General features: G+C 43.0%; 1 protein-coding gene across 5 annotated transcripts in view; it reads right to left on the bottom strand.

Annotated features, from left to right (window-relative positions):
* Positions 1–19,400, bottom strand: part of acap2b (ArfGAP with coiled-coil, ankyrin repeat and PH domains 2b) — a 62,394-nt gene that overhangs the window by 37,729 nt on the left and 5,265 nt on the right. For all 5 annotated transcript variants that reach the window (XM_090237668.1, XM_090237919.1, XM_090237548.1 and 2 more), the window contains exons 2-6: positions 9,711–9,768; positions 7,306–7,425; positions 5,053–5,106; positions 3,976–4,034; positions 2,392–2,575 (exon numbers count right to left, since the gene is read on the bottom strand). In XM_090237668.1, coding sequence (XP_090093794.1) covers positions 2,392–2,575; positions 3,976–4,034; positions 5,053–5,106; positions 7,306–7,425; positions 9,711–9,768 — 475 coding nt within the window. The remainder of the gene's footprint in view (positions 1–2,391; positions 2,576–3,975; positions 4,035–5,052; positions 5,107–7,305; positions 7,426–9,710; positions 9,769–19,400) is intronic.

Here is a 19,400-nt window from a genome sequence, read left to right as displayed (position 1 = left end):
GGGGAGAGTTGATGTTCTAGCAGGGGCCGTGCTGTGTGTGTAGGCTACTGTGAGAGAGAGTTGACGTTCTAGCAGGGGCCGTGCTGTGTGCGTAGGCTACTGTGAGAGGAGGTAGAGAGAGGGGACGCTCTAGCAGGGGCCATGCTGTGTGTGTAGGCTACTCCAAGTGAGCAAGTGACACAGGAACATCGAGGAGAGAGCGAGAGACGAGAGACCGCAACCAACCAAGCAGACTCTTGCTATAGTAGAATAATAGCTGCCATATCTATATTATTTATCATCTAATATGATTGCATAGCACCGGTCTTGACTGCATCAAACCTGGAGAAGATGGGCGATACGGCCAAACACCATATCACGGTGTTACATTTCTTTTACAGTATTTTATGTTTTTATACAGAGAAAATAGTCGGCCCGAGGATTGAACCCTGTGGCACACCCATAGAGACTGCCAGAGGACAACAGGCCCCCCATAGAAAAATGCTTATTGAAATTCTCAATTAATCACTGATTTATCTGTTGTGACAGTGTTTCCTAGCCTCAATGCAGTGGGCAGCTGGGAGGAGGTGCTCTTATTCTCCATGGAATTTAGTGTCCCAGAACCTTTGGGAGTTAGTGCTATAGGATGCACATGAAAAAGCCTTAGCTTTCCTAACTGCCTGTGTATATTGGTTCCTAACTTCCCTGAAAAGTAAAAAATCGCGGGGGCTATTCGATGCTAACGCAGTACCCCACAGGATGTTTTTGTGCTGGTCAAGGGCAGTTAGGTCTGGATTATATCTGTTCCTGGTTCAAATTTTTTTTAATGGGGCATGCTTACTTAAAATGGTGAGGAAGCACTTTTAAAAGAATAACCAGGCATCCTCTACTGACGGAATGAGGTCAACATCCTTCCAGGATACCCAGACCAGGTCGATTAGAAAGCCCTGCTCGCTGAAGTGTTTAGGCAGCGTTTGACAGTGATGAGGGGTGGTCGCTTGACCGCAGACCCATTACGGACGCAGGTAATGAGGCAGTGATCGCTGAGATCCTGGTTGAAGACAGCAGAGGTTATCCCTGCAGTAGATTGCAACTCCGCCCCCTTTGGCAGTTCCATCTTGTCAGAAAATGTTATAGTTAGGGATAGAAATTTCAGGACTGTTGGTGGTCTTCCTAAGCCAGGATTCAGACACGGCCAGGACATCCAGGTTGGCAGAGTGTGCTATGGCAGTGAATAAAACTAACTTAGGGATGAGGCTTCTAATGTTAACATGCATGAAACCAAGGCTTTTACAGTTACAAAAGTCAACAAATGAGAGTGCCAGGGGAATGGGAGTGGAGCTAGGCACAGCAGGGCCTGGATTAACCTCCACATCACCAGAGGAAAAGAGGAGGAGTAGGATTAGTGTACAGCTAAAGGCTAAAAGAACTGGTCGTCTAGTACGTTCAGAACAGAGAGTAAAAGGAGCAGGTTTCTGGGCAAGGTAGAATAGATTCAAGGCATAATGTACAGACAAAGGGATGGTAGGATGTGAATACAGTGGGGGTAGACCTGTACATAGAGTGAAGATGAGAGATATTTCTAGAGACTATCATTTAAACCAGCTGATGTCACCGCATGTGTGGGAGGTGGAACTAAAGTGTTAACGAAGGCGTATTGAGCAGGGCTAGAGGCTCTACAGTGAAATAAGGGAATAATTACTAACCAAAACAGCAATGGACAAAGCATTTTGACGTTAGGGAGAGGCATTCGTAGTCGAGTGATCATAGGAGTCCAGTGAGTGGCTTCAGGCAGCTAGCGAGCAGGGGCTAGCAAGCTAGCAGAAGGGCCTTTGAGGGACGTCGCGACGGAAGAAAGTCTGTTGTGGCCCCCTCGTGTTGTTACATCGGCAGACGGATCAGCAGGGCTCCGTGTGGTAAACCAGGCCAATTGGCAAAATAGGTATAGTGGCCAAAGAATATGTCCGATGGGCCTCTTAAGCTAACAGTTCAATGGTTATTATGACACCTCCACTGTGGGGCTCTATTGTTCCAGCCTCACACGGTCACACCTGAATCGTATTAATTTGACAACAAACAGAAGAAAACGGACTGAAACGGAGGGACTGAACTAGTCCAATATGAAACACCAATTTTTTGTTTTCCAGTGCAAAGCTAAGTTTTGCCCTTGAATACAATCGTGACACCGATTCAGCCAATGATCTGCTATTTGCAGGTGTTGGCCTGAAACTAAACCTGGCCCACTGGGGGGTTGCTCTCCAGGACAGGGCTTGGTGAACACATGTCTTTGCTAATTTATAGTAGGATGAAGTTGAAAAACGTATATATAAAAAAGGTCAGTCTAAGCATGTTTACTTACCTCCGAAGGTTAAGTTAAGGATTTATAAAGGTAAACTGATCCTGGGTCTGTACCTGGAGGACGTAGTCAAGGACGATGTGGCGGAAGCACTTGCGCGTAGCCGTCAGAATGTTGGTGGCCTCCTCCACCTCGTGCTGCTTGTTGCGAGGCGCCTGGGCGTTCTTGTTCAACGCCGCCTCCTTCTCCTCACTCACCTTGTCAAACTGCTTCTTAGCCTCTTTGAACTTCCGCAGGTCCCTAAGGGCGGGAGTTAAAACATAGGTCAGAAATACGTATGACACACAGAGGAAAGCCTCATCTCCGCTAAATGTTTGTCAATTTAGTCAAATTGTACTTCATCCAGGAATATAGGCATTGCTTTCTTTCATTCATTCGTCATTCAATTGTTTATTTTATTTTTGAGACATTCTTTGCAGCCATGTTTTGGTTGTACAAGTTAAAAATGGAGAATGAGATTCTCTCTGGTTTCACATAGTTCATTTTTTTTTTTCAAATACATTTTAAAAAGCGCAAGTGAGATTCTATGATTCACATTGTTTAAAAAAAACAAAAAACAGAACTAGTGGCTGTAATAGCCCAAATACCAGTAACCAAGAAGAAAGGACCAATTGAATCCACTCAGGAGAAAATAAGAAAATGTGTGACGTTGAAAATTGTATTAACAAGCGGTCTAGCTAATCATTAGAGGAAAAAGTCTATCTTCTATGTCTATGGTATTTTGAAGGAAAGTAACGTCCATAAACATATCATTTCTCTCCCTTCTTGTGAGTCCAAATGAGTCTACCGCCTTCAGAGTGATGTCATATGCTCGAGTTAAGTACTTGACAAAGCAATTAATGACTATTCGGCTATTAGCCTCACATGCACCCTGAATCATTAGCTAGTGTGTGCAGTGTGACATTGTACATTTAAAATTAATTGGTACAGACATGGAGGACGCTAGTTACTGTAAACAGAGGAAAAGGTTACTACCTCAACTCAAAATGTTGTTTTTTGGCTTGTACTCAAAATGTTGTTTTTTGGCTTGTACTCAAAATCTTGTTTTTTGGCTTGTACTGCTCGAGTCTGAGTAAAATAAAAGTCACCTTGGACTGCTTAGGAGGAGTGAGTAATTGTTTGGTTAGATAGTTTTGAGTGTTTCTTTAAAAAAAAAGAACCCTGATGTAGGAGTTTTGCCTGTATGTGGTGTGGGCAAAGGCAGGCTTAAACTCTTACGCAAACTCTCTGGGAAAATGTGGGTGCATTAGCGAGTAGGTTAACAAATGTACATTATTTTAACAGAAGCTAATATTCTGAACAAATAACCTAGCATTACACATTGCCATCCTGGACTGAGTCTAATCCCATCCTCCATTGTGTCAATGTGCTGTCCCTAATCTCTTCATTCATAAGCATGTGATGCTTGTGTGCGTGGGCTTCCTCCTTTTGAGCAGTTGTGCGGTGTGATTATTTATTTTTTATTTTTATTTTTTTACATGGCTCGACCATGTCATTTACTTCCTTAGTTATTTTCGACCAAGATCATGATCTATCAGAAACCATTTGTATGTTAAATACAGAGATACTGTTCATAACTTAATGTCCACTGTTATTATGTACAAGAAGAACACTTAACAGTGATGTGTTGACATACTTACTCTTTGACAAATGTTAGAAGCTGTGTCTTAATCGATCGCTGGGCCTGGTCAAACAAAATCTATAAGCAGAGAAACAAATGACTGATTAAGTACCTGTCCAACCGAGTAACAGCCGCAACCTTTTCACATTTAATTATGACGAGCTGGAGTGTGTGAAACTCGTTTATTTACACGCAAATGGTGTGTGTTCAGCAAGTCAGCACTCCATCGCACCAGGGTGTGTACCTCTACTTTATAGAAGAGTTCACAAAACGTGACAAATAAAAATCAGCATTGTTCGGACTGTCCCCCTTCAGGCATATTTTAATTCACACCAGCCTATAAGGTTTCAAAACCCAATCAGCTCAATAATGACATGCCGTGAAGCAGCTAGTTAGTCAGAGACCGACTCATAGAGCTTCCTTCCAAAAACGGACAGTTAGCTAAATTAGCCTCAGACACACCAAAGTTGAAGGCCTCACGGTGTTGAACCTGCTGATGCAGGATCAGACAATAAGACCAGTGTGGTTGGGACAGGAGGGGAGGGCCGTGCCATGGTGACAAAACAGATTTTTGGCTCTGTGCTTTAAGGATCATGTGCTCGGGGTTAACACTGGAGTAGCAAACTTGGAACAAATCATTCAGCTGATCTCACTGCAGTCTCCAGTGTCGAGTCATGGTCTCAGACCCTAGGGTTTAGGCAGTAGGACACTAAGACAGGACTAGGGAGGTCTCTTCAGTGTTAAGTCACCATCTAAAACCTGCTCTGGTGCACCATAGGGTTTAGGGGGAATGGTAGAGAGGGTAGGACATTAACAAGTGTCCTACCACACTTGAAAGAAGAGACTAGGGAGGCATTTAAGCAGGCAGGACGTTTGTTCCCTGTTACATGCGGTTAAAGGCTGTGTTTGGAACATGAGATGTTTTTGGTTTTGCAGTTCTGCTTTTCAGCGAGACGAAAGCCTGACTATTTTAAGGTCCCATTCCTGTCAAAACCACCCACTGGCACTTAACATTGATGGTCTTTGGGTTAGACACACAAGCCAACTGTATATCACAACCACGTTCTGTTTTAAAATCAAATGTCGCCGGCCATACCGTGTGATAGTTGATCATCTCCTGCAGACTCTCAGCAAACGTTGTGAGACTGGACTGTGGGAGAAAAAAAATAAGAGTAACACAAAGATACTAGGACTGCACGTTAGATACTAGGTCTCAAGTCATAGACTGTTCTCTCTGCTATCGCACGGCAAGCGGTACCGGAGCACCAAGTCTAGGACCAAAAGGCTCCTTAACAGCTTCTACCCCCCAAACTGCTGAACAATTAAATCAAATTAATCATTCTACTCACTGTTTATTAATTATGCATTGTCACTTCACCCCTACCTACATGTACAAATTACCTCGACTAACCTGTACCCCCGCACCCCTCGGTACCGGTACCCCCAGTATATTGCCTCATTATTGTTTTATTGTGTGAGTTATTCTTTTTTACTTTAGTTTATTTGGTAAATATTTGATAAATAAACTCTTTCTTAAACTGCACTGTTGGTTAAGGGCTTGTAAGTAAGCATTTCAGTTTTTATTTATTTAACTAGGCAAGTCAGTTAAGAACAAATTCTTATTTACAATGATGGCCTACCGGGGAACAGTGGGTTAACTGCCTTGTTCAGGGGCAAAAGGACCGATTTTTACCTTGTCAGCTCGGGGATTCGACCCAGCAACCTTTTTGGTTACAAGTCCAACGCTCTAACCACTAGGCTACCTGCTACACTTGTTGTATTCGGCACATGTGACAAATAAAGTTCAACATAAAAAAAAATCTAATCAATCTGTATTGTGACGTTAGGTCCAGATACACGGGACAGAACAGCGACGTTAGGTCCAGATACACGGGACAGAACAGCGACGTTAGGTCCAGATACACGGGACAGAACAGCAACGTTAGGTCCAGACAGAACAGCAACGTTAGGTCCAGACAGAACAGCAACGTTAGGTCCAGACAGAACAGCAACGTTAGGTCCAGATACACGGGACAGAACAGCAATGTTAGGTCCAGATACACGGGACAGAACAGCAATGTTAGGTCCAGATACACGGGACAGAACAGCAACGTTAGGTCCAGATACACGGGAGAGAACAGTGCTGTGTGAAAACCTCCGTCTAAGACAAAAATGTATTATCCATGGATAATAGTCCTATTGTATGAAATAGTCTCTCACACACACGGCTCCAGGCTGCGAACATTTAGTTGCATTTTGCGACCCTTTGACTTGGCTGCCCTTTCTACATGGTCACTTCACGCCAAAGGTCACTTTTTTTTTCTTTAGGAGGCTAAAAACAGGATTTGGTCAAACCATAAATGTGCATTATCCTCACATTTATCCTATCATTAAAAGTTCCGCCCTGCAGCTGTGCCAGTTTCGCTGGACCTACTGCTGTGCTGAGCAAGCCACTTACTCCCTCTCCCCCCAGCACACTGGGAGAATAAAGTGTTTGTCCTGATTGTAGACAAACATTTCAAAATCCAATTGCAGGAGAAACACGCTTAAAAAGAGAGGAGGTTCTCAGCTTTCTGTAGGTATCATTTTTTATTTCTCATTTGTGCTCTATAGCAACTATTTTACAACCAAGATTTTTTTGATATGGCTTTATGAGATATGACCCGCATCGGCCATTACGAGTGGCTACAACCGCATAGTTTTATTTAGGACATGGAATTTACCGTTCCTGTATGGATACGTTGGATTCAAATGATTTCTTGACTACCATCCCAGTAGTCTATTACATGTCTTAATAATGCACTGTGAATGGCTTAATAAGAAATGACTTGCTTTTTCTATTGAGCGACGTTTCAGATGTATTTCCTGGTGTGACCAAATCATGGGCCGGTGCCACCAACTGTAAAATGAAGTGGCACCAGTGGACATTTAGTCAAGCCCTGACACACAACACACTTATGAGCGACGGGGCATAAACACTGAATCCCAGACTAGTAGAACCTCCGGATGGTGACTGAGGTATGGGTAAGAGCAAATCCACGAGTGTAGAGCTATGCTGCTTTAGGTCATTGGAACCTTGAGCAACAATTGTGCTTTCAGGGAGAATTCTTCAGCCAGGGCATTCTTTCAGAAAAATGCACTATGGCTGAACTTCAGACCCAGGGGAGAAGCTGTAAAGGAAAGTGACACGAAAAAGGAACAGAAATGCAGAACCCTCAATGCAGAAATGTCTGAGAAGATAACAGAGGAGTCCCAGTAAAGAGAGTCGAGGGAACTGGCGGTTGTCTAACAGTATGAACAGACAGTTTGGACTTGAGAATCTCAAGCTAAGTTAACATAGGTCTTTTACCTCAATGACTTCATCTTTGATGGAGCTCGCAGCGAGCTCGCGGATTCCATTGACAAACTGTTTGTTTGCCGTGTTGTAAGCCTTGCCGGCGTCGATCATCCCGATGCATAGCTTCACCAGCTAGAGGTGAGAGAACGAGAGAGAGAGATGAAATAGTGCTTGCTTTCCACGCTGGCCCTTTAGGACACTTTTCCATGTTCAAACACTGGAAGTTTGATAAATAATCAACTTGGAGAAAGGATGATAATCTAAAATTTAAATCCACCAGAAATATACTTTTTATTTTATATAACCCTTGAGAACTATCAATCACCAAAATAAAAGCTAGACAGTCAGGAAGAATAAAAAAAAATCTAATAATAATATTTAGCAGTATATTGTTATGTTTGAGCAGAAGAACACAGCATTAGCCATGGCAAAATGCATAGAATTGCATTAGCTTTGGCTCACAAAACGACCTCCAATTTCCTTCATACTTGACACAGAGACAAATGGTATCCACGACTTCATATGAGACTCTGGGGAAGTAGACCAAGGGCCTCATTGTTAAAATACCGAAGGATCCCTTAAAAACGGCAACATTCTCTCAGCGGCATGACAAAATGTGTAGAATAAAGGAAATTAGCTTTAAAACCGCAAAAAAAGGTCTCAGCTCCATGGATTAATTTGTAGAATCACAAGAAAATTGCTAAAATGTCTATACACCGCCAACGATGGGGGGCCTCTAAAATGTTCTCAAATTCACACACCAACGGGCCGACCACGGCCACCACCTAAGCCCCTTTTTGAGCTAGAAAAATAAATAAAACCTGGTCACTGAGGTTGCATTTCCCTCCCAAGAAAGCTGCGCACTTCCGTGTAACACGGAACCCAAATTGGCTGCGTGCGCCATCATGCATACATTTATTTTGCCCCCACACACCAAACGCGATCACGACACGCAGGTTAAAATATCAAAACAAACTCGGAACCAGTTACATTAATTTGGGGACAGGTCGAAAAGCATTAAACATGTATGGCAATTTCGCTAGCTAGCTTGCACTTGCTAGCTAATTTGTCCTATTTAGATAGCAACAGCAAGCTAACTAATTTGTCCTGAGATATAAACATTGAGTTGTTATTTTACCTGAAATGCACAAGGTCCTCTACTCCGACAATTATTCCACACATAAAATGGTCAACCGAATAATTTCTAGTCATCTCTCCTCCTTCCAGGCTTTTTCATCTTAGAACTTATATGGTGATTGGCATCTAAACTTTCATAATATTTCACATACGACGACCGGCAACAAAGTTAGTCTTTCAATCACCCATGTATGTGTAACCAATGAGGAGATGGGAGAGGCAGGACTTGCAGCGCGATCTGCGTCAGAAAAAGAAATGACTTCTATTTTAGCCCTTGGCAACGCAGACGCTCGTTGACGCACGCGAGCAGTGGGGGTGCAATAATTGAATAACATAGATTCCTACATTTATTTTGCGACGCGGGCGGTGTAGTCAGGGCATTCGTGCCATCATTGACTGCTACCTCCTAGATACTTCAATGTTTGTCATGCAGCAGATTCAATCTTGAATAAAAAATGTAAATAAATAATAATAATAATAATAATAATAGCCACTGATTTCCTTGATCGTATGACTGGTCATTCAACGTTATTATCTGTAGTTTATATTCTTTACACCCAAGGGGAATTAATATTGTCCCAATGAAACCTGTGTTGCTTTAAGATTCAACTTGGTTGTGTGGGTAGCTCCCTTTCTCAATGGCAAGGCCTAGTTTCTAAGAAAAGCCTGAACTTTAGCCTCCTCTTCCAGGCACACCCCTCCATCCCTCACACTGCAGTCACACCACGACTCCTGGAGCAGATCCTTCCGCTGCAGAGCAACAGGGAAGTGACACCAGGGTATTGTATGAGAGGTGGGGGAGACACCAATAACAATGCAGTCCGCAATCACTGGAGATATAGGAATAGTGAGTAACCTTGCAAGCAATAAGTCAAATCCCACCTCTTCCACCAACAAAACATTTTGTTTTTTAAAGAAAAATGCTCCAGTGACTGGCTGCAGGGTCTTTATAGAACTACAAGTGGGATTTCATCACACTCCTCTTATGTACCCATCTTTCCAGATTGAGACTCTCGTTTTCTCACTCCAGGTCAACTCGTACTGATCTCAGGCCAGTTAAAGGGGACCTGGACACTCCAGGTCAACTCGTACTGATCTCAGGCCAGTTATAAAAAGGGACCGGGACACCGGGTCGCTCCAGGTCAACTCGTACTGATCCCAGGCCAGTTAAAGGGGACCGGGACAGGGTTACTATGACGAGGGAGCGGTTCATCTACACAAACAGCAGGAGTTCCATCACTGTGTTCATCCAAGCCCAAATCTGGACCATATGGACTCACCTTGTCGAGTTTGGACTCCAACTCTCCAACATCCCCTTCCACCTCCTCTATAGTGGCCCTGTGAGAAGAAAAACAGCATAACAATTACTCTACTTGTAGAAGGGGGGGGGGGGGGGCTTCATTTCAACTGAACAGTCAATTATTTATTTTAAAGGATGCAAGGGAAAATGGACAGTCGATACACTGCTTTACTGGAAGGTGAGTCATTCAACTGAAATGAGCATTCCACGTGATGTTGGTGCTGTGTGTAGGGTTGACGCAGAAAGGAAGCAAAAAGCGGAGGGAAAAGGGAACACACCCCACGAGGGGCCAGATTGAGAGATGACACATTGGGTAACGCCGTGGGCCTAAATCTGGCACTTTGTTCCAACTAAAACGTGGCAAAGCACATTTTGGTCTTCCCAGGAACAACACCCTTGGAGCAGCAGCAAGCCACTGGAGAGGAAGAGGAAACTGGAATAACAATTTCAAGAAGTCACTTTAGAACAGAGGTCACCAACCTTTTTGAATCGAGATCAAAATGTCAGCCATGTTTTTTTTCCCCCATGACAAAAGAAAATTAAATATATATATATTTATTTATTTATTTAAGACTATGCAACATTAACCAATTAAAAACAGTTCTGTAGTAATGAGGTTTGTGCAGGTGGAGGCAGTAGGGACAAAACAACACCGCATATTGGTTTTGCTTGAACTGCCCAGCCAATGCTTTGTTGTTCTTCTCAGCACTGGCAATAGATCAGTTGTTTTACATGTGAGGCACAGCTCAGTGAGCATACATTTAAAAAATATGTTTTATTTTTATGGCTCTGGGCTGATGGAGCCTGCATCTGATGGTCAGTCTCAGCGGAGGGAGAGAGCAGCAGACTAAGGGTCCACCTCTCAAACTCACTCCACTCTCTAGTTCCCCTGCCGACACAAAAGGAACACCGTCTTCCAGCTGAAAAACTCAAGTCGCACCACATTAATTCTGCCTCATGCACAAAATCATGTTACTCCTACGACAACAGAAAGTGACATATTCTTTGATAAAAAGCAAGCCGCTAATAACAAAGCAAGCTTATCGATAAACCTTTGTAGTCCTTCATTACAGCTGCAGTGCTGGTTGTAGCGTGAGTGGAAGTAGGAGAACATGCATTTAGAACATACATGAACAACAGAAAGTAGGGCTGTCCAACAACAACATCTTAATCTACCGAGAGTCGTCTGTTCTTTCAACCAATTAATTTTCCCATAGACACATCCTGTGTGTTTTAATCAACTACATGCACTGAGCTTGTCAGATGTTAAGCGCACTGTTTAAAAAAAATTACACACACAAACGACTAGAGGGTGTCCGACCGCAATTGATTTGATTGTACAAACGGGATCAGACTTGCTACGCTGTGTTAAAAAAAAAAAGACAGCAAGTGTGACTAGCATTCGTTGTCGCCCTCGCCTCCCTGCTGCAGCAACAGTGCTAATCACGCTGTCCGTGTTAATGACGCTCCAACATAATTACAGGCATTTCGGACTGAAAGGTTCTATAACCAAAATCCCTCATTTGTTTAGGGAAAAAATACCCTATTCCCTTGCTCTCTTTACGTGACACATGGACGTGACCAGCAGGGCCTGCCCTATAGCAGCATACCATAACGGATGCAGACGACGTGACAAATAAATTCGAAAAACGGGGGAATGTTTGGTTGCTCAGGAGGTAAAGGGAAAGTCAGATGTGTGGAATAAATTTGACTAGTTGTGGAAAATACTGGAGATAAAGAAAAATAAGTTAAGGAGCAAGTGCTGTGAGATTACAATGTAATTACTCTGACCGTTTGGAACAATGTAAAAAAAAAAGAATTATAAGCGTACCAGAGTCGGTTGGAATACATTTTTCGGGAAAGCCTTTATTACAGAAAATGCTAAAAACAGTCTCATGCATTAAACACGGAACGGTTTATTTATTGTTTTACGCTAAATATTCAAATGGTTGCTTTGATGTTTTATTTTATAACTAAAATGCTTGATTGCATTACAAATCATGAATGACTTGTGATGGCGAACGATTGGATGATTCAGTAACCTATAACAAAGCATTGAAACACACAGATATAAGTTAGCTACGGTATGAACACTAAACAGGATGCAGTCTTAGGCACACAGCTCAATAGTGGTTGTACAAGACTACTATACAAAGCCTAGTAATGACGATATTACTTATTATAATGATGATTACAATAACAATGGTAATAACAATAAGGAGATCAAGGAAAGTAGGTTATTATTTTCTGACAATTTAGAACAGTGTAAACAGTAAAATTATATAAGTAATAGAGGATGTTCTAAAGAAGAAGAAGAAGAAAAAAAAGTCAAACCTTTATTACAGCAAAGATGAAAAAAAAACTGCAGAATTTGTGAAATCGTTTATCCATGTGGTTGCGTGGTTGGTTCACTGAATCACAAGCAGGATCTGTCTTGTTTCTATATGGATGATTTCTAAAACCAGGGCTGTTTTGCTATCACAGACTGGAACATTTTCTGGGATTCTTCCGATGGCATTGAGGAGTACACCACATCAGTCACTGGCTTTATCAATAAGTGCATCGAGGACGTCGTCCCCACAGAGACTGTACGTACAAACCCCAACCAGAAGCCATAGATTACAGGCAACATTCGCACTGAGCTAAAGGGTAGAGCTGCCTCTTTCAAGATGCGGGACTCCAAGCCGGAAGCTTACAAGAAATCCTGCTATGCCCTGCGACGAACCATTAAACAGGCAAAGCGTCAATACAGGGATAAGATTGAATCGTACTACACCGGCTATGACGCTCGTCTTATGTGGCAGGGCTTGCAAACTATTACAGACTACAAAGGGAAGCACAGCCGCGAGCTGCCCAGTGACACAAGCCTACCAGACGAGCTAAATCATGTATACGCTCGCTTTGAGGCAAGCAACACTGAGGCATGCATGAGAGCATCAGCTGTTCCGGACGACTGTGTGATCACGCTCTCCGTAGCCGACATGAATAAGACCTTTAAACAGGTCAACATTCACAAAGCTGCGGGGCCAGATGGATTACCAGGACGTGTGCACTGGGCATGTGCTGACCAACTGGCAGATGTTGAAAATATCAGTGAAGACATGTCCATGATTGAGTCTGTAATACCAACATGTTTCAAGCAGACCACCATAGTCCCTGTGCACAAGAACACGAAGGCAACCTGCCTAAATGACAACAGACCCGTAGCACTCACATCCGTAGCCATGAAGTGCTTTGAAAGGCTGGTAATGGCTCACATCGACACCATCAGACCGATACAGTTTTTTTTATTTTTTTTTATTTTACCTTTATTTAACTAGGCAAGTCAGTTAAGAACAAATTCTTATTTTCAATGACGACCTAGGAACAGTGGGTTAACTGCCTGTTCAGGGGCAGAACGACAGATTTGTACCTTGTCAGCTCGGGGGTTTGAACTTGCAACCTTCCGGTTACTAGTCCAACTCTCTAACCACTAGGCTACCCTGCCGCTACCCTGCCGCATAGCTCTTTGAATACGCTGTGCCCTTAACGACTTTCTGTACCCTCCCCCTCCATGTCCATCTCCCACGCTATACTTGCATCTGTCCTGCTAAATCAATAAAATACGTAACCCAGACATTCTGCAATCCAGCTAAATATTAGGGCTGGGAATTGCCAGGGACCTACGATACGATCACGATACTTAGGTGCCAATAGGATAGGTATTGCGAATCTATAGTGATTTTATTGCAATGTGATGTTCCAAAACATATTGCTCACCATATATCGCTGCAGAGGGAAGAGAACATAAGAAAACGAGTTGCTCAGTCATGGAAATAGAAGGGCTGATAACAAATGGGCTTTGTTATGAAATAAGAAATACCGGCGTTTTGGTGCAGGTACAGCAAACTAGCTCAATAATAATATCCCGATATTTAACTGTATTGATCCCCCTCACTCCTAAATATCAATTATGTAGGCCTATACTATTTAATTTGGCACAAACAGTGCCAAATACAGAGCATTCATAAGGTACAGTGCGTTCATAAGGTACTCAGACCCCTCGACTTTTTCCACATTTTGTAACAATAGAGCCTTATTCTAAAATTGATTAAAATTGTTTTTTCCCCCCCTCAATCTACAAACAATACCCCATAATGACCAAGCAAAAATGGGATTTGACATTTTTAGCAAATGTATGAAAATTAATTGACGTACCTGCATATGCAAAGCATACATAAATGTTTACAAATTTCTAAAAGTGTGTGTATTCATGTCTAAAAACCTGTTTTCACTGTTATTACGGGGTATTGTGTGTAGATTGATGAAAACAAAATATATTTCAGAATGACGCTGTAATGTAACAAAATGTGGAGAAAGTCAAGGGGTCTGAATACTTTCTGAATACACTGTAAATGAATGAGTGCAGAGTTAGTCTGGGATATTCCTCCACACTGCAAACACATACTGCAGTGAAAGCTTCTCTCATTTCCTCCAAACATCCCTAGCCTCGTTCCTCATCGGGATAACTGTAGGGATCACGGTAGGGATCAGCGAGTCTGAATAAGCATGTGATAGTGGCGATTGGGAAAGTTGGAATGATCCCCTTTGGGTTTGATGCGATGTCATTGGGGTTGAATGGTACATCCGGCGTAATCAAATGAAGACAGTGTAGCGGGGGGGGGGGGGGGGGGGGAGAACAGGCGGAAGAGCCCATCCAAAACCCCTACAGCTGTTTCTATGACTGCCACGTCCCGCCGTCCAGCATCTGGCAGCGGAGTGTGAATAACAAGATGAAAACATGTTGCCGTCGACTCCTAGAGCAGTGAGATGTTTTTCGAAAGATCCCAATTCAGCCCTTAAAGACTACTCCGTCCGTCTGTCCTTGTCTGTGTGTATGGGAGATGTGCAGACAGACGCTTTCCCTTAATACTAAGTTGTCAGAATGGAGTCAAAGAAATGGTTGTTTGCCTACTGGCATAACATGGAGCTGAACAACTTATCAACACACCTACACCGAAACTAACAAACAATTGGGATTAGTAAAAGCCTATTTACAGACACCACGCATCCTCACAGTCTTGACAGCAGTCCAAATGAGAACTGTTAAATCAGGAGCTGGCTGAAGCCAAAAGAGGTATGACTCGAGCCACAGAGTATATTTCAGACAAGAAGCCAAGTCATACCCATAGGCCACGTTACTTTGTTTCACAATTCCGCTGGGCAGTTCTAGGTTGATATGAGCTGCCACTGATTACGACTTGCAATGTGCAATATAGACACGTCAAAGACTGCACACTCCAGCTGCTGAAGCAGTTGATTCCACCCCAACTGCACAAAATACCACTTACTTTGCATTGGATAATTCCCCCCCCCCCCCCCTTCAGTTTAAAAAAATAATAAATAGATTGGGACTAAATGAAAGAAACAAATGGATTCAACCGCTTAAAATGATCCCTGTGCTCTCCACAATAACAGAGCACTGTTAAATCAAAATGGCTGTGTCTGGGTGGCCACAGACAAATGCCATTTCATTGATTTATCATTCATAATAAAAAAGGTTCAACTGGATGACTATGCCTCCTGGAAAATATCAATGGACGATGACTAGGGTATAGATCACAAATGTAACATTGCGATGACAACACTAACTCAACTAACAATATCCAACCTGATTCAACTTTAAAAGGACAGACTTTAAAAAAGAAGGTTAGGCCCAACTTCAAATCCCCCTGGGGAATAATGTAGCACTAGGGCTACGTAGTCTGGTAATTAATGGAGGCTAGTTCTGTTCAATTCCTTTAAAAAATCCCAATAACTCCTATCAAACCCAAATCTAAATGAATTGGCCCACTTTCCTGCTCTCTATAGCCAAGAGAAAATGAATGTTTTCTTTTAATATGAAACTCTGCCTCAGGGGAGAACTGGTGAAAGTGCTGAGGAGTGTTTCCGGCAAACAAAATCTAGAACGTAGCCTCAGTCACAGCCTGGGAGCGAGTCCATTGTATGTCTGTATAATGAGCAGAGAGCAAGAGTCACACTAATGAGGGAAGTTCAGAGACAAAGGCAGCGCTTTAGACCAGGAATTCACAGACACATCAAAAGCTATAAATAAAACAGGCCCCGCTATCAGTACTGCTAAATACCACAAATGCTACAGCTAATGTGGCTGCTGCTATCGTGGCTGCCGCTTAAGTTGCTGCCGCTACCACTACCGCCGCCGTTGCTGGCGCTACCGCCGCCGTTGCTGGCGCTACCGCCGCCGTTGCTGGCGCTACCACCGCCGTTGCTGGCGCTACCACCGACGTTGCTGGCGCTACCACCGGCGTTGCTGGCGCTACCACCGGCGTTGCTGGCGCTACCACTAATGTTGCTGGCGCTACCGCTACCACTAATGTTGCTGGCGCTACCACGAATGTTGCTGGCGCTACCACGAATGTTGCTGCCAGGCCATCTGATGCAGCCATGCTGGTTAAGTATGCCTTTAATTCTAAATAAATCACTGACAGTGTCACCAGCAAAACACCCCCACACCATCACACCACCTCCTCCATGCTTCACGGTGGGAACCACAAGCGGAGATCATCCATTCACCTACTCTGCATCTCACAAAGACACAGCACAACAACCAAAAATCTCAAATTTGGACTCATCAGACCAAAGGACAGATTTCCACCGGTCTAATGTCCATTGCTCATGGTCCTTGGCCCAAGCAAGTCTCTTCTTATTGGTGTCCTTTGGCAGTGGTTTCTTTGCAGCAATTCGACCTGATGTTGAGATGTGTCTGTCACTTGAACTCTGTGAAGCATTTATTTAGGCTGCAATATGAGGTGCAGTTAACTCTAATGAATTTATCCTCTGTAATAGAGGTTACTGATGGTTTTTGCAAATGCACTGGAAGAAACTTTCAAAGTTCTTGACACTTTCTGCATCGACTGAACTTCATGTCTTAAAGTAATGATGGACTGTCGTTTCTCTTTGCTGAGTTGAGCGGTTCTCAGCAAAATATTATGGACCATCTTCTGTATACCACCCCTACCGTGTCACAACACAACTGGTTGGCTTAAATGTATTAAGAAGGAATGAAATTCCAGAAATTAACTTTTAACAAGGCACACCAGTTAATTGAAATGCATTCCATGTGACTACTTCATGAAACTGGGGTTGAGAGAATGCCAAGTGTGCAAAGCTGTAATCAAGGCAAAGGGTGGCTAATTTGAATAATCTAAAATATATCTTGATTCGTTTAAAAACTTTTTGGGTTGCTACATGATCCCATAGGTCTTATTTCTTAGTTTGTCTTCACTATTATTCTACAACGTAGAAAATAGTAAAAAGAAAAGAAAATGTGGAAATTGAGCAAGATGAGGAGACTAGACTGCTTGTAGTAACCCTGGATTGTAAACTGTCATGGTCAAAACATATTGATACAACAGTAGCTAAGATGGGGAGAAGTCTGTCCATAATAAAGCATTGCTCTGCATTCTGAACACGATCAACAAGTCAGGTCCTACAGCCTGAGATTGACTTCATCCCCACCTGTATTTGTGAGAGGTCTTGACATGTTGAATGCACTGAGCGGTCTGTTTGAACTACTGGCACACAGCTCGGACACCCATGCATACCCCAGTCCAAGTCCAGAACAGACTATGGGAGGTGCACAGTACTACATATACCCATGACTATGGAACTCTATTCCACAGATGCAAGCAGTAGAATCAGATTTTTTTTTTTTTACAAAAATACACCTTATGGAACAGCAGGGAATGTGAAGCACACAAACATAGGCAGACATGCATACAAACACACAATAAATTATGCACTACACACACATGGATTTTGTGTTGTAGATACGGTGGGGCAAAAAAGTATTTAGTCAGCCACCAATTGTGCAAGTTCTCCCACTTAAAAAGATGAGAGAGGCCTGTAATTTTCATCATAGGTACACTTCAACTATGACAGACAAAATGAGGGGGGGAAAAAATCCAGAAAATCACATTGTAGCAGCAGGGACTGGAAGACTAGTCAGCATCAAGGCAAAGATGAACGGAGCAAAGTTCAGAGAGATCCTTGATGACAACCTGCTCCAGAGTGCTCAGGAACTCCGACTGGGGCAAAGGTTCACCTTCCAACAGGACAACAATACTAAGCACACAGCCAAGACAACGCAGGAGTGGCTTCAGGACAAGTCTCTGAGTGTATTTATTTCACCTTTATTTAACAAGGCAAGTCAGTTAAGAACACATTCTTATTTTCATGTCCTTTAGTGGCCCAGACAGATTGGGTTTAAGTCTGGGCTCTAACATCTCTGGGGAGACCTGAAATTAGATGAGCAGTGACGCTCCCCATCCAACATGACAGAGCTTGAGAGGATCTGCAGAGAAGAACGGGAGAAACTCCACAAATACAGGTGTGCCAGGCTTGTAGCGTCATATCCAAGACGACTCGAGGCCGTCATCGTTGCTTCAACAAGTACCGAGTAAAGGGTCTGAATACTTACGGAAATGTGATTTCAGTTTCTTATTTGTAATACATCTGCAGACATTTCTAAAAACCTGTTTTTGCTTTGACATGAGGTATTGTGTGTAGATTGATAAGGGGGGGGGGGGACTATTTAATCCTTTTTAGAATAAATTGTGAGAAAAAAAAAAATCAAGGGGTCTGAATACTTTCACAGCATTTCCAAACATTAAAACGCATTGGTAAAGTCCCATACACAGTCCTCCGGTCTGCAGCTCTGGACTTTAAATAGGATGCAGTCAAAGAAAACTGGCGACGATGCAGAATAATGAAATTGGACGCTCACTTGAAGAATATTGTTCATTCATAAAAGGCTCCTACAGTAGCAGAATGATTGTATCTTGCGCCAACACATCTTAAATCGTTATAATACATTGGTTATTACCACATCCTTTCATAATGGCTTTTAAATAAAACAAAAAATGTAAGTCCAGCTTCCATCCGAGCAGCACCAGAACTCACGCTGAGCTGTGATAAAAGCAACATTATGGAGGAGATAGAGGTGTCCCGTCTTCCTCTCACAGGGATCCTGGCCAAAATGCAGGTATCTGCGTCTCTCCATCTAATAATAAAGACGGCTAGCTGCCAAAAAGGCAGACAGGGAGTCATCTGGTCTACTTCCATTTCACAATCCACGTCTGACCGGCAAGACCTGCACACTCAGTAACCTCTTCATTTGAGTCAGTGTGAAAGTATGCGAATACAGATTTCCCTCTCAGAAAAAGCCAGACAACAGAACAATTGTTTACAAAAAAATAAATAAATCACAAGCACATGGTTAATAGCCCTTTATTGCGGTATGAAAATGTAAAAATTGACAGAGGAACTGTGTTTTGTGCAGTTCGGGTACGAGTGAGATTCAGGCTGGTGTGTGGCATGACAGAGGCTGAAACAGGTCCATGAAGACTCATTTCAGTCAGGTCTGGGGAAACGACAGCAACGACAGAGAGGAGGCCGTCTAGGCCACGAGGTAGACGCAGACTCAAGGCACTGGTCCAAGAATGTTTTGGGTTTGGCTGCTGTAGTTTAGATTCAGTTTATCAGGGGAGAGAAAGTTGATCCTAGATCGGTGTTTAGGGGAGCTTTGACATCAACAGGGCACATATGTAAGTCCAACTTCATCTGTACCAAGTCTCTCAATAAATATAGCACCCTTTTTAGGCCAAACCAC

Source organism: Oncorhynchus mykiss, chromosome 1, assembly GCF_057628025.1.
Source record: "Oncorhynchus mykiss isolate SJ-2025 chromosome 1, ASM5762802v1, whole genome shotgun sequence".
Lineage (NCBI taxonomy): Eukaryota > Metazoa > Chordata > Actinopteri > Salmoniformes > Salmonidae > Oncorhynchus > Oncorhynchus mykiss.
The sequence above is the reverse complement of the archived record's forward strand: the minus strand, read 5'-3'. Positions and strand labels throughout refer to the sequence as shown.